Source organism: Marmota flaviventris, chromosome 1, assembly GCF_047511675.1.
Source record: "Marmota flaviventris isolate mMarFla1 chromosome 1, mMarFla1.hap1, whole genome shotgun sequence".
In the NCBI taxonomy this organism is placed as follows: domain Eukaryota; kingdom Metazoa; phylum Chordata; class Mammalia; order Rodentia; family Sciuridae; genus Marmota; species Marmota flaviventris.
Genome location: NC_092498.1, coordinates 96,986,748 through 97,001,136, shown reverse-complemented (window position 1 = coordinate 97,001,136; position 14,389 = coordinate 96,986,748). Strand labels below are relative to the sequence as shown.

Genomic DNA, 14,389 nt, shown 5'->3' with positions numbered 1-14,389 from the left:
GGTGAAGTTCAGAACAATGAAAAGGCATAAACCCTGCTTCTAAGGATCTTGTGATCACCAAGGGATATTGGGAAGAAAGGAAAAGAGGGTTATGTTGGCTTTAGTGGCGGAAATTGTCCACCTGAATGGCATATCTTGAAGATTCGTGAGGTTATTCCATATGGCTGGAAGGAAATGAAAAGCTTATTTGCTTTTCTGATTTTTTTTCCCTCCTCTATATATTCTTATCGCTTTCCCAATATAAAATAAATGATGAGAGTTGATCTTGTTTATGGTATGTGGCTTAGGGCATGGGAACCTTCACCTTATTTTTTCCTCCTTGAATTGAACATGAAATTCTGATACTACAGGGCAAAGGAGAGACCAGGGTTTATGAAGACTGCATATCTTGTGAATCTTAAGTAGAGCTCTTCAATTATTACAGGCTCAACTTTTTCTCACTTTTCGGGTCCAAGTGTTATGGTAAGGAAAGCAGCTCTGAGAGATAAGAATCATAGTTCACCCGATAAAAAGTTTTGAAGAAGATGTTGAAAAATACCTTTGAAAGTAGAAGCATTTATTTTTATAACACATATGATGTATTTGTTTTAGAAAATTTAGGAAATATTGGCTATAGCTCAGAATAGTGAATTTTTATTTGTTGTTGTCCTCTCTGTCTCCTTTAATGGTCTCTGTGATGTGTGTCCTATTATTATCATCCCTGTTCTACAGGTAAAGAACCTGAAGCATAGAGAGGTTACTGTTTTGGTGTTTATTATTCTAATTTCCTGCATGTATACACATAGATTTCTTTAGTAGAATTTGGATTATGCAAAACAGGTTTGTGACCTATTTTTCACCTAACAAGACATTATGAAAACTCTTCCCTTTGCTATTAAATTATCCTTGGAAATAAGTTTTAATGTCTGTGTAATATTTTGTGAAGTTTATTTAACTCAAAGTTTCTAATTTTGGCACTATTGGCCTTTGGGCTGGATAATTTTGTATTCTGGGTCTTGTGTGTCATAGGTTGTTTAGCTTCATAATTGACCTCCATTTGTTGCACCTTTTCTCCACCCCCCCACCCAGTTGTGACAACAAAAATAACTCTGGATGTTGTCAAATAAGCAATGTAAATGTTCTGGGGGACAGAATCACCTCCAGTTGAGAACCATTTAGACATATGTATTTTACACTTTAAAAAATAATATGTAGATATAAGTAAACTCATGGTGAATTTTCTATTGGAAAAAGTAGACTTGTGCCATTCAGATTACATTTATCAGCTAATTTAGCTACTTTCTTAATAATATGTTTTTCCATAATAGCAATATTGTTTGAAAGTTGAAAGTTTAACAACATAATTTACATTCATATAAGAATGTAATTGCTTATCTGTCAGCAGTCTGATGGAATGGTATCCTGGGAGCTTTGACCACAGTTGTTTGATTGTAGATGAGTTCCATTATCTCCATGTCACTTTCCTAAAAAGTTTGGTCATTGAGGCAGCTATAATACCTTGTGTTATTAATGGAAACCAAAAGTTACTCTTTCAGCTTGTTTATGTAGTTTTCTTGATATGTTTTGACACTTTAGAAGGATTTATAAAGCTGTCTTTCCTAGCAGATACTCATCTTTTTGTATAAATAAAATGTCCTTTCTGTAATAGAACTATAGCATACAATAATTAATAGTCACAATTGCCCCTTTAAGGAAGAAGCATTCATTCTTTGTGTTTGGTGGTGGGTGGTGATTTAGACAATGAAAAACTAGTTGAAGTCATTAGTCCTCAAATTATTTTGAACCTGACCTTCAGTGTTGTTTTCTGCATCTTGCACCCCCCTTCCCCAATCATGGATCATTTTTACCTTTTTTTTTTTTCCCTCCCACCATGGATATCTTAACCTCTCTGACTATGGGATATATTTGGAGATGTCCTATATTATGTATATACATTAAATGGTAACATTATAATTTTAAATGTGTATGTATATCCAATGTGTAGTTTTTGTCTAATTTGCCTTTGTTGATAATACCCTATGGTAGTGATTAGATCTGTTGTTTACAATGTTGTTGGTTGTGTTTTCAAGATTCAGATTGTGTTTTGACTGACATATAGCATTAATTTCAACTATGCATTAAAAAACTTTCTTATTTGTATGTTGCACCAACTGGTTTTATTTTTCTGTTCTTCTTTGGTTTTCTCTAACAAATAGTAACTGAAAAGAAATGTTAGTATGTCATGGGGCTTTTGGGATGTGAATAATTTGTAAAGAGAATATTTTAAAATGCCAGTTTTCTAAAATTCAAATGTTCTGATAGTGGATTTTGATGGCTATTTTTATATATTAAACTTATAAGGTTGACTACCAATTTTGAGTATTTCATTCTCCTTAAGGTAATTACAGTTCTAGAGAGAATGTCCTAGAGGAAGAAAGCCTTTATTTTATACCTTCATACCCATGGTTGATTATTGATTTGCTTTTTATTAACACTTGGTTTTTTTTTTTTTTCCCCTTTTACTGAGGAAGTTCAAACTGCACGAGTGCTTTTCCCCCCCCCCCCCCCAAACAATGAGAATTTCTTTCGAGGATGTTAGTGTTTCCCTATTGTATCTAGCTTTAAAAATATTGGATATTTATTAAAAGGATTTGCCCCTAGTTAGATGTAGTTGATGACATGAAACCAAGTAAACTATTCATCTGATTAAAATTCCTGGTGGTTCAGCTGAGGTCTTTCTCCAAGGGGAAGCTGGTTTGGGAAAGGCCATCTCAGTGTAGTGAGATTGCCAATTGTCTTTGCGGTGCTCGACTGGTGGTGTTTCCACTGTCTTAATGTGGGCTTTGTAGGACATCTTACTCTTTCCTTCAGTGCATTTGTATCATTTTATTTTGTCAAAATATGACTGAATTTTATTGAAAAAGTAGTATCCAGAAATAACCATTTAATTTCTACATAAATAGGAATAATAAAAAATGTAATGACCTTTGTTTTAACCTCTAGATTTCATATGCCATATGTTTTTTACAAGTAAAACTCAAGTCTTTATTTGAACTATGAACAGTGTTATTAAGTCCGGTAAATTGTACTAATGTGTGAAAGAAAGGTATTGGTAAAATTAAAACAAGACGAAAAATGTAGAATCCGTTGGTTATAGACACTAAAAAAGAAAAGAGACCTTTTTTTGGCACACAAACTTAAAATTACTAGGTGAAAAGCAAAATACAGTATTCTTTTTCATATACAAGTCCATGTTATGTAGCAAGACTTCCTCCATGAAAATTTACCCTGTGGGAACAAATTAACAACAGTAACAAATTGCTGAGCAGTTTTTCAGACAGAAATCTTTAATTGTTTTAATTTGTTAACCTCCAAAGTAATTTTCCCCCCTATAAGTTCAAAACTCAGTAAGAGTGACAGTGATATGACATTTATTTTCAGATAGTGTTCTAGAACTTCATAGGAAGGTTTAAAGGATTTTTCTTTAATTAAAAGTGCTATAAACTTAGTAAAAATCCATGTTAGTTGAGGAATTGATTCTTTTTAAAGGAAAGCTGCAAATTTTTCTTGTATGGGTAAATGTCACTCTGTTCATATCTTTGCTTAGCTGCAAGTCAGGACTTGTTGTTTTCCACTAGGTTGTCATAGTAACGCAGTTAACTGTCATCTCAACTCAGACTGTTGATGGTTTTATTTGTAGGTTTGTAAGATTATTAAAATTTAACAAAAATTATTGATTTGCTTTTTATTAACACTGGGTTGTTTACCATGGAAGTTCAACTGCATGAAGGCCTTATTTCTGTTTAAAACTTTTTTAAAAAAATGAAAGTGAAACTCTATTAAATCTACTTAATTTAAAATTTTTATTTTATTGAAAATGTGGTATATAGGGTGGTGTAGCAGAATAACCTCTGTGAATTGTATTTTTGAATCACTTTGTTTTCTTTGTTTACAGCAAGGAGGGAAAAAAAAAACTTTAAAAATTCACCTTTAGCCTGCTTTTAACTTAACATAAAGATACCTGTCAGAAAAGCATGAAATGGTACATCAAGTGCCTAATATTAGAGTTTTCATTTTATTTATGGTTTTTGAAACCTTGCAAGAATGCTTCAGTGAACTGTGTTGTGAAAGTATTTATTTTTGTATATTTATGTGAGAGAAATTATTTAGTTTTCACTTATAAATAAGACAGGCAAACCTTATTTACAGTAACTTTATCTAATGGTCCGTGGATGAGTGCTTTTATGCAAAATAGTCAAGAGGCTAGAATTAACTTTTCACATTGGATGCACATTTGATGTCCAGACTTGAGCAACATGTGGCACCTTATTATAAAGACTAACATTTAGGATTCAATTTGTATTTAACACATTTGCTTCAGAATGCACACATCATCTGTGTCACATTTAATGTTAACTTTGTAATGATTTCTGTTTCTTCCTTGTAGACACATAAGTAGAAGTGTTTATTTGTTGCTTTTTGTTATTTTCCTTTTTCAGGTTGGTTTAGACTAGATTAATTAGTGCTTTCATATTTTATATTAAAAACAGAAGTTTGGAATGGGATAGCTACTTGGGTTGTGTAGATTATCATGGGGTATCTTTTTATCAAATGTGAAGATCCTTTGGATAACTGTGTTTATAATACTTCTCTTTTGTCTTTGATTGTATATATCTGTTCCTAAATAAACAACTGTTGGCTTATATATATATTTGTATTATATTTATGACAGCTTATCAGAACACATGGAATAATGATTTCTTTTTTGAAACAGGTTTGTTGTTCTTAACATTTGATTACTGTTCTTGTAGCTAAACTCTGTGATAGCTCCCAGTGATCTTCAGCTCCTGTTATTCATGTCCTTGTGTCCTTCCCTCTCATACTGAATCATGGCTGACCTATATGATCAATAGAATAGTGTAGAAATGACAGTACATACCCTCTGAAGCTAGGCCATATAAAACACAAGACTTTCATTTTGTTCTTTGGGTCCACTCACTGGGATAGAAGCTGCCTGCCATGTTCTGATGACATTCAGGCAGACCTACTGAGAAGCCTGTAAGCAAGGAGCTGAGAAGCCTTGTTCTAACAGCCAGTGCCATTTTGCCAGACATTTAAGTGAGCCATCTTGGAAACAGATACTCTAACTTCAGTCAGGTCCTCCTGTGATTGTTGCCTCAGCTGACATCTTGCCTGCAACCTTTAGACAGATCTTGAGAGGACCAACCACCTAAGCCACTGCTGAATTGCTTGCCCATAGAAACTGTAAAAGAATACATATTTATTACTGTTTTAAATCAGTAAGTTTTGGCATAAGTTGTGATGCAGTAATTGATAACTAATGCATCTGCTAAAGAAGCAATTTTAAAACATTTCTTACCAGTCAATTGTTTATAGTTGTAAGCATGGCAATTACAGAGGCTTTTGTTGTGTATAGAGTCATCTTTGTAGGAGACTGGGTAGTATGTTATATAAGGCATTGACTTAGTATTTATAACTGAATTTGGTTTTCGGCTTTGTCTCTATCCACTGTTTTGAGGAAATTAAAACTTATGGTAGTCAGTTTTTTTTTTTTTTTTTTTTTACTGAAACTTTGTCCATGGGATAATTCCACTTAACTTTATAGTGTTTTTTCCTCTCTCTCTCTCTCTCTCTCTCTCTCTCTCTCTCTTTCATTTGAGGATGAAATAGCTGATCTTAAACTTTTAGCATGATGCTTATTACCTATCCTTTCCAATTTTTAACAAATTAACCCCTTTCTAAGTAAAACTTCAGTTCTTTGCCACAGAGGTAAGGATTTCTGTGAGCATTGGAGTTTGCAGTTTCTCCCTAAGGTGTCATTTCTGTCTCATAATCTTCAATAGGCAGAGCAGTTATTACTCTAGAAGTCATTTTTCTTTTGCCTAATCTTTTTTTTTTTTTTTTAATCATGTGCTTTAGGTGTAATTTCTTTCATGTTTATCCTGCTTGGGGTTGCAGAGTCTCTTGAATTTGTTGGTGTATATCTTAGCAATTTGGAATATTCTCAGTTGATATATCTTTTAAGTGTTGCTCCTGCTCTTTGCCATTTTTCCTTGTCCTTCTGAGACTATAATAAAAGTATATTATCAAATGATTATGTTTTTTAAAAGTCTTAATTATGTAATATGTTAGACAAATTACATGCATTATATACTCTTTCAGACAATAAATGTTTTTAAAGTATTAGACATTTTTTGTTGTGTTCCACATGTCTCTTTTATAGTATCTTTTTAAAAATCCATTTGTCCTGTGGACTTCCAAAGGAAAGGACAAGTGGTTGGAAAATGCACTAAAGAATGTGTGACCCATGGAACACAACGAAAAGATTTAACATACCCTTTAAAACATTTATTGTCTAAAAGAGCTTTATTTTTATGTTTCTGTGTCACTAATCTTTTCTGATTTGCTAAACTTCCATTAAACTGGTTAGTGACTCTTAATTTCAGTTGTAAAATTTTCATTTCTCTTTTTAGAGATTACAGTTTTTGAAAATTTCTTTTTATCAGTTTTCTCATTTCTTCTGGTTTGTTTTGAACATACAATGACAAATACCCTTTTACTGCTAACTATAATATCTGGGTCTTACTCTTGGGTTTATTTATTTATTTATTATCTCTCTCTCTTTTTTTTTTTTTTTTAACTTTAATTCTATGTAATGTGGTACTGAAGATCAAACCCAGTGCCTCACTGGTTGGGTAGGTGCTCTACCTTAGCCCTTTTGGGTTCATTTTTACATTGTGTTTTCTTCTTGATTTTTGGTTATTTGGTCCTGTCTTGTGGCATGCCTGGTAATTGAACCTTTGGAATTTTAAGTGAAAAACTGTAGAGGCATGCGTGTATGTGTGTGTGTTTGTGTGTGTGTGTGTGTGTTTAAATCAAAGTGGAGTCTCTCTTTCCTTTAGTGTGTAGATACATCTGTAGGTATGTTGGGAGTTATGTTCCCTGATTATAATCAGAGATTAAGGTAAGTCAGAGCTCCATGGATATTTTATTAAGTTTTAAGGTCCCCTAAGGACCAGGATTTCCAACAGTGAATGTGTGGTATTTATGAGGACCATTTCCTGATGATTCCAGACCTCTAATTCGTGTCTTCTTAGTACATCAAAGCAAATGGTTTAGCTTTTTAGCTTCACACCCTATATAGCTTTAGAAAATAAAAGTTGTCTTATAGGGAAAAGTGACTATGTAACAATCTCAGTTTTCTCCCCTTCTCTTCCACTGGAATCATAGCCTCTCAAATCTCCAAACTTTTCTATGTATCGCATGAGCACCAAAAGATTTGCTGCTTTTCCTACCCCCAGTAGTGGCTATTTTCCTTGCCAGAGCTTGGGTTCATAGACCCTTTTCCTATACCCAGAATTGGTGAATGTTTCCAGGAAGATGGTGTCTGTAGAATTCCAGCTCACCTCTCTGGTTTCTCCACCACCCTACAATCTTGACTCTTCTAGCAAGGTTGCCTCAGTAGGTTTTTGATTCCTGGAACAGTTAATATATATTTTATCAAGACTTTGTAGTTATTCTGTATGGGGGCATTGATGTATCTCAAGGTACTTTAATAGCAGCTGCATAATGAATACTCTGCAGTTATTTTCAAAGTAAATATCAGTGAATAGATTACTTTCATGAATTTCTATTTAGTTTGGCTTTATGCTGTCATAGTTTTTGATATGTGAACATTTTTTTTGTTTGTCATTACTGAGGTAAAATTAATTTTTTTCTGGATCATTATTGTAATAATTTTTACCGCTATCCTTGATTTATTATCCATGGTCATTATAGTCAATATTGATTACTAAATTTATTCCTTAACTATGAGGATGAAGAGTATCTTATGATGCTGTACCAAACAGTAAGCTTGAAAATAGAAAGTGACAATATCACTCTAAGTCTGTAACTCCTGTTTTCAGCTTTTGAACTTACTCTAGCGATGAAGTTGATACACCCAGTTGGCAAAAGGAAACATGAAGATCTTAACCTTCAGGGGTAGTTGTAGTTATTGATAAAATGGGTGAGGGGATTATCTCTTGTTTGCCCTTAGGAAGTGTGTGTTGAGAGTTTCAAAACAAACAAATCTGCAACAGCTGTCATTTTTCTCTGCTTTTTATGTAGGAAGAAGAGAGTGAAGAGGAACCCAAACTGAAGTATGAAAGGCTTTCCAATGGGGTAACTGAAATTCTTCAGAAGGATGCAGCTAGCTGCATGACAGTCCATGATAAGGTAAGGTGCACTTTCAGAGGATTCTTGTTTGTGTTGGTAGTTTGCACTTTGGAGTCCTGAAGTTTGTGGGGTGGTTTTTTACAGTGATTGTATCTCCCAGCTGCTCCTCCTCTCTTATTCTTCACTGACAACAAAACCAGCACCTAGGTATTTTATACACACACACACACACACACACACACACACACACATTCTTATGGTGTATCAGGTAGAATTTAGAAAATGATGTGAAGATTTTATATGATTTTGAGAACTCCATCAGTCAGTTCCTGAAATCATAAAGATTAGATTAGGAACACATTAAGGGTAGGAATAGGGTGAATATTCATTCTTTTGTTTTATCAGTGTTTTTATAAAAGAAGAAGAGTTTCCATTGGAGGTCTTAGGAATCAGTAGAAATGCCAGCGATTGCTCTTTATACATTATACAAACATATAAATGTATCTTATATATGGATTCCTGGTATAACAAAATTCCCACCCACTTTTTCAGTTCAGACTAGATACTGGAGAGCACCTTTAGCCTATTCTTAGACCATAACAGTCTTTGTTTTGCTTGGAATAGGGCATACTATGGTATTGCAACCATTTGTTTTTTCCTGTGAGTTTGTGAGTGGGTCTTCGTCTTTTTTTGCAAGGAAACTCCTGACCTCTGATCCATCTACTTACTTTTTTGCTGTTACCAGCAGTGTTGTCTCCTTCTCCTGCTTGCTGCATACTTAATTCCTTTGTGCTTCAGATTTTATAAGCCTGTGTTCATTATATAGTGTACTAGATTTTCTCTACTCCAGAAATCACCTCCTCTGAGGCGCCTGCCATTTGGCTACAGCAACGGGGTTACCCCTTCCCCTTGCTTCTTTCCCCCAACTTCTTGTTCCCGTTATTCACTCATTAAAGACTGGACTTTCAGTTCTTCATCCTTATTTAATTCCATTGTTTTTCACCTCCTCCTATTTCATCCCCTTCTGTTAAGGCCACATTCTGCACGGTGTAGATACCTAGAACTTGAGCATCTGTAGTCTTCATTACACTCTCTGTTGACTCCTTTTGCCCTTCAGGCTTTCGTATTCATTTTCCTACCACCTTGTTCTGTGACTTTTAGAGTCCCAATTTTTAATCCCATTTTTTCTTTTTCGTTTCTGACTGCGTGAAATGATTAATTATTCAAACTCTCAGTGTGTTCCCTTATCTCACATCCCATCTTCGCATTGTGTCCCTCAGCCATATTCTCAACACTGAATTAGTGCTATGACCAAGGCAGCTAGTATTCGTAGGGTCTCACATGGTGAGGTAAATTTGTCAAAATTTGTCACTGAAAATTGCTATTATTCCATCAGCTTATTTAGTTGGCAGTTCCCCTGTCCTTTCACTCTCAGAAGATGATGTCACTTCTATTTAAGAAAATTGAAACCATGAGGCACAATTGGCCTCAGTTCCTGACTCCTTTCCCACCTCATCCAGATCTATACCCCACCTTACCCACAGGAGGTTTTCTTTCTCCAGTTCAAGGATCTTTTTGTCTACTTTTCTTGGTTACTGCAGTTCATTCCCTCCCTTCAATACTAACCTCAGGTAACCACTAGTCTAATTTCAGTCTCTATAGATTTGCCTATTGTGTATATTTCAGATGAATGCCTTCATATATTATTTGATCTCTCGTGTTGACTTGTTTCAGATGGCATGTATTTTTGAAGTTCATCCGTGATGTAGCTTATTTAATTCTTATTTATATATTAGTCATACTTCATTCCTTTTTATTGCTGAATAGTATTCTGTTGTGTGGATGTACCAGTCTTGTCTATAAATTTACCAGTTGGTATACAGTTTACTGATTTTAAATTGTGACTCTCACCTCTTCTCAAAATGTCTTTAGCTTGACATCCCTCTTATTATTTTCTTGGTAATTTCTGATATTCCTTCTGTTTCTTTCATTCTCTTTTGCATCTACCTTTTCCCTGCACGTTTCTTTTTCCAAGATTTGGTTCATTATCCACATTTCTCATATTTTTATCTTCTCTTTGTTTTGAATTGCAAGACTTCTGTGGCCACCTACACATTGACCTCACCAGAATAGCATGAGTATGTTATCTAGGTGCTTTCTAAACATTTCTGCCTTTTGTCTCTTTTTACTTGAACCTCAGCGTGTCTATAATGAATTCATCTTCTTTTCCTTCTAAACTTCCATCTAGTTTTTGTTCTCTGTACCATTTGGTGGCATCACCATTTCCTTTGTCGCCTAAGCCAAAGGTGCCTTCTCCCCCTTTCCTGAAGCCATTTTCTGAGTCATTCCCTAAGTCTGGCAATATTTTCTTTCCTGCTGTGTTATAGGCTGTCTTCTTTTCCTTCCTGAACTTGGATAACAGAGAAATCTCTTGTACCTCTTACTTTACCTCTTTAAATACATCTGCCTCCTGTTGCCAGGATGAAGTGTTAAAAACACAGATTTGTATGATTTTCATCATTTACTAAATAAAATCAGAGCTTGGTGTGGAATGTAAGGCCTTCTGAGATCTTGTGCCCTGTGTTTAATTGGTCTTGTATCATACCACTTTGTGCCATAAGTGTGGTGCTGTGGTAGCAACACTTGGGGATTTTTACTCACAATACCCTTTTGCCCAGCTCACTGGCTAGAATCCACTGCCTGAACCCATCTCTTCCATCAGTCTAGGCATTTCTCATTTCTTCCTTGTTAATGTACATATATAAATGAATCTGTTTTCCTTCAGATTTGCCTTTATTCCAGTTCACTCATAACACTTCTGTAAAAGAAATCTTTTAGAAATTCCACTGTGATCATGTAGTCCTGCTCAAAATTCTTAATTGGCTTCCTGATGTCTTAATGTTTTTCACTAACACCCTGTTTTCCTCTACATATCTACCTTTTATCTCTATAAATATTCAGATGATTCTAGCCAACCATTCTATCCTCATCACCTCTCTATCTGGGCATGAGTTTGATGCTTCATCTATGTACAATGGCAGATAATTTCTTGATTTTTGTCTTTTTATTGTGTGCTGTGCCTTTGAGTAGGTTGTATCTGTTCTGCCGAAAATGGTGTTTAGCACCATCCTACACTGTTGGCTTCTGTTATTTAATTTCTACTTCAGGTTTAGCACAGCTGATACTTCCTGTGTTCCATAAGGTCTTACAGATACTTCCATTTTAAGCATACTCATTAAATTTAATTGCAATTAATCAATTTTTATGTATATTTCCCTCAGTGTACCATAACCTGTAAGTCACATTGCTCATTGTCTTAAGAACATTATAGTATTTTTTCTGTATTTGTTGAATGAACCATTGAATGACTAAAATGGAGAACACACTTTTTAACATCTTACTTACATATCAACTTGGCCAGAGAGCTAATGGTTGGGAACAGTAATCAATGTTGACTTTTAGATTTTGAACTCTTAATCTGAGGTCTATGTGTCTATCAAGAGAATTCTGATCAAATTAAGAGCATTTTAGTATTATTTTTATTTTATTTTTGTGGTGCTAGAGACTGAACCTAGGGTCTTAAGCATGCTACACAGTGCTTTATTGCTGAGTTACACCCCCAGCATCATATTTTAGCTTTTACTTCTCGCCCTAACTCTATAGTCCTCGCTCTAACTCTATAGTCCTTAACTATAGGATGGGAAATCTCAAGGGAAGTCTCATCAATTGCCAGAACTTACTTCCTCATGTGTAATTGAAGGCCCTTTCAGTTCTAAACTTTGAATCTCAATAGGACACCCATAGCACAAAAGTTAATAACTAGAATCAACAAATGGGACTTACTCAAACTAAAAAGTTTTTTCTCAGCAAAAGAAACAATAAGAGAGGTAAATAGAGAGCCTACATCCTGGGAACAAATCTTTACTCCTCACACTTCAGATAGAGCCCTAATATCCAGAGTATACAAAGAACTCAAAAAATTAGACAATAAGAGAACAAACAACCCAATCAACAAATGGGCCAAGGACCTGAACAGACACTTCTCAGAGGAGGACATACAATCAATCAACAAGTACATGAAAAAATGCTCACCATCTCTAGCAGTCAGAGAAATGCAAATCAAAACCACCCTAAGATACCATCTCACTCCAGTTAGATTGGCAGCCATTATGAAGTCAAACAACAACAAGTGCTGGCGAGGATGTGGGGAAAAGGGTACACTTGTACATTGCTGGTGGGACTGCAAATTGGTGCAGCCAATTTGGAAAGCAGTATGGAGATTTCTTGGAAAGCTGGGAATGGAGCCACCATTTGACCCAGCTATTCCCCTTCTTGGTCCATTCCCTAAAGACCTAAAAAGAGCATGCTACCGGGACACTGCTACATCGATGTTCATAGCAGCACAATTCACAATAGCTAGACTGTGGAACCAACCTAGATGCCCTTCAATGGATGAATGGATTAAAAAAATGTGGCATTTATACACAATGGAGTATTACTCTGCATTAAAAAATGACAAAATCATAGAATTTACAGGGAAATGGATGGCATTAGAGCAGATTATGCTAAGTGAAGCTAGCCAATCCCTAAAAAACAAATGCCAAATGTCTTCTTTGATATAAGGAGAGTAACTAAGAACAGAGTAGGGTCGAAAAGCATGAGAAGAAGATTAACATTAAACAGGGATGAGAGGTGGGAGGGAAAGGGAGAGAGAAGGGAAAATGCATAGAAATGGAAGGAGACCCTCAGAGTTATACAAAAGTACATACAAAAGGAAGTGAGGGGAAGGGGAAAAATAATACAAGGGGGACAAACGAATGTCAGTAGAGGGGGCAGAGAGAGAAGAGGGGAGGGGAGGGGAGGGGAGGGGGGATAGTAGAGGATAGGAAAGGCAGCAGAATACAACAGACACGAGTATGGCAATATGTAAATCAATGGATGTGCAACTGATGTGATTCTGCAATCTGTATATGGGGTAAAAATGGGAGCTCATAACCCACTTGAATCAAATTGTGAAATATGATATATCAAGAACTATGTAATGTTTTGAACAGCCAACAATAAAAAATTTAAAAATAAATAAATAAATAAATAAATAAATAAAATAAAAATAAAAATAAAAATTAAGCATGTGAGAGTACACAGCCAGAAAAAAAAAAAAAAAAAAACGGGCAAGATGGTAAATTTTAAATGATGTATTTTTTTGCTATAAAATAAAATATTAAAAGATAGAACTTTAACAAAAAAAAATGTATTCTAAAGTAATTTTACTTTTAGGTTGAAACTATAAAATCAAAATAATTATTTTGTTTTCTTTGTATCTTAAGTATTAAATGAATAAAATTAGTAATCTGGGGGGATGGGGAGAAGAATTAATATGTGAGTAAAATACTCTGTATAGAACCTCTTAAAACTTTCATAAAATAAAGTGCAATTAGAAGTTCAAAAATGGCCTTTACAATGGTGTCAGAGAATGACATAGTATTAAAGCATTTTAAGGATCCAACCTCCCTTAGTTTCCTAACAAACTAAATACAGTATTTATGAGGAGAATCAATACTGTGAGATACTTGGGGTGCGGGGAGCTTTTAAGACCCATTCTTTTACCACAGAGAGCCTTAGAATGGAGTATTGTTTGTTTTCAGTTAGAATTTTATATAGTGGTTTTCTGTTCAAATATTGTCAGTAGTGTCACTGTAGAGATAAAATTATAACCATTTGCATCCTCTGTTTCTGGTTAGAATGTTGTTTTGCTTTGGAGAAAACATTCCTATTTGGTTTAAATATTCAGACTAATTTCCCATCAGAATTACCTCTAACCCTTTTCCCTTCCAGTGCCCAAGCATCCTGTTTTCACCAGGCTCGCTGTCTGCCCTGGATGACTAATCGTCCTGGCACCTGGTGCATTCAGGCAGGCCTGTGCAGCGGAATCGTCATACCTAGTTATGTCTGCACACCTGATGTTTTATTAACCAGTATTGATTTTTTTACCCGGGGGACTTTTTTCTTCCTGAAAAAAGGCAACCTTGCAGGAGTGAAAGGCATTGCAGGGGATGAATTTCTAATGAACCCCTTCTTTCCCTTTTTGTGACTCTTCTTTAATGTAGCTTCATATTTTAAGTGCCTGAACTGAAATTTCATTTTAAGCAATTCCATTTTGATAAATCCTTTTAAATCTTGACTTTCTGTAAGGTTATTTTTTAAAGATTGTGCTGCTTGACTGAAATGCTTA

The 14,389-nt window shown here is 35.0% G+C and overlaps 1 protein-coding gene across 1 annotated transcript in view; it reads left to right on the top strand.

Moving 5' to 3' along the window:
- The window catches only part of Vps41 (VPS41 subunit of HOPS complex), a 159,178-nt gene that overhangs the window by 23,346 nt on the left and 121,443 nt on the right, over positions 1-14,389 (top strand). The window contains exon 3 of the mRNA XM_027939644.2: positions 8,110-8,217. Coding sequence (XP_027795445.1) covers positions 8,110-8,217 — 108 coding nt within the window. The remainder of the gene's footprint in view (positions 1-8,109; positions 8,218-14,389) is intronic.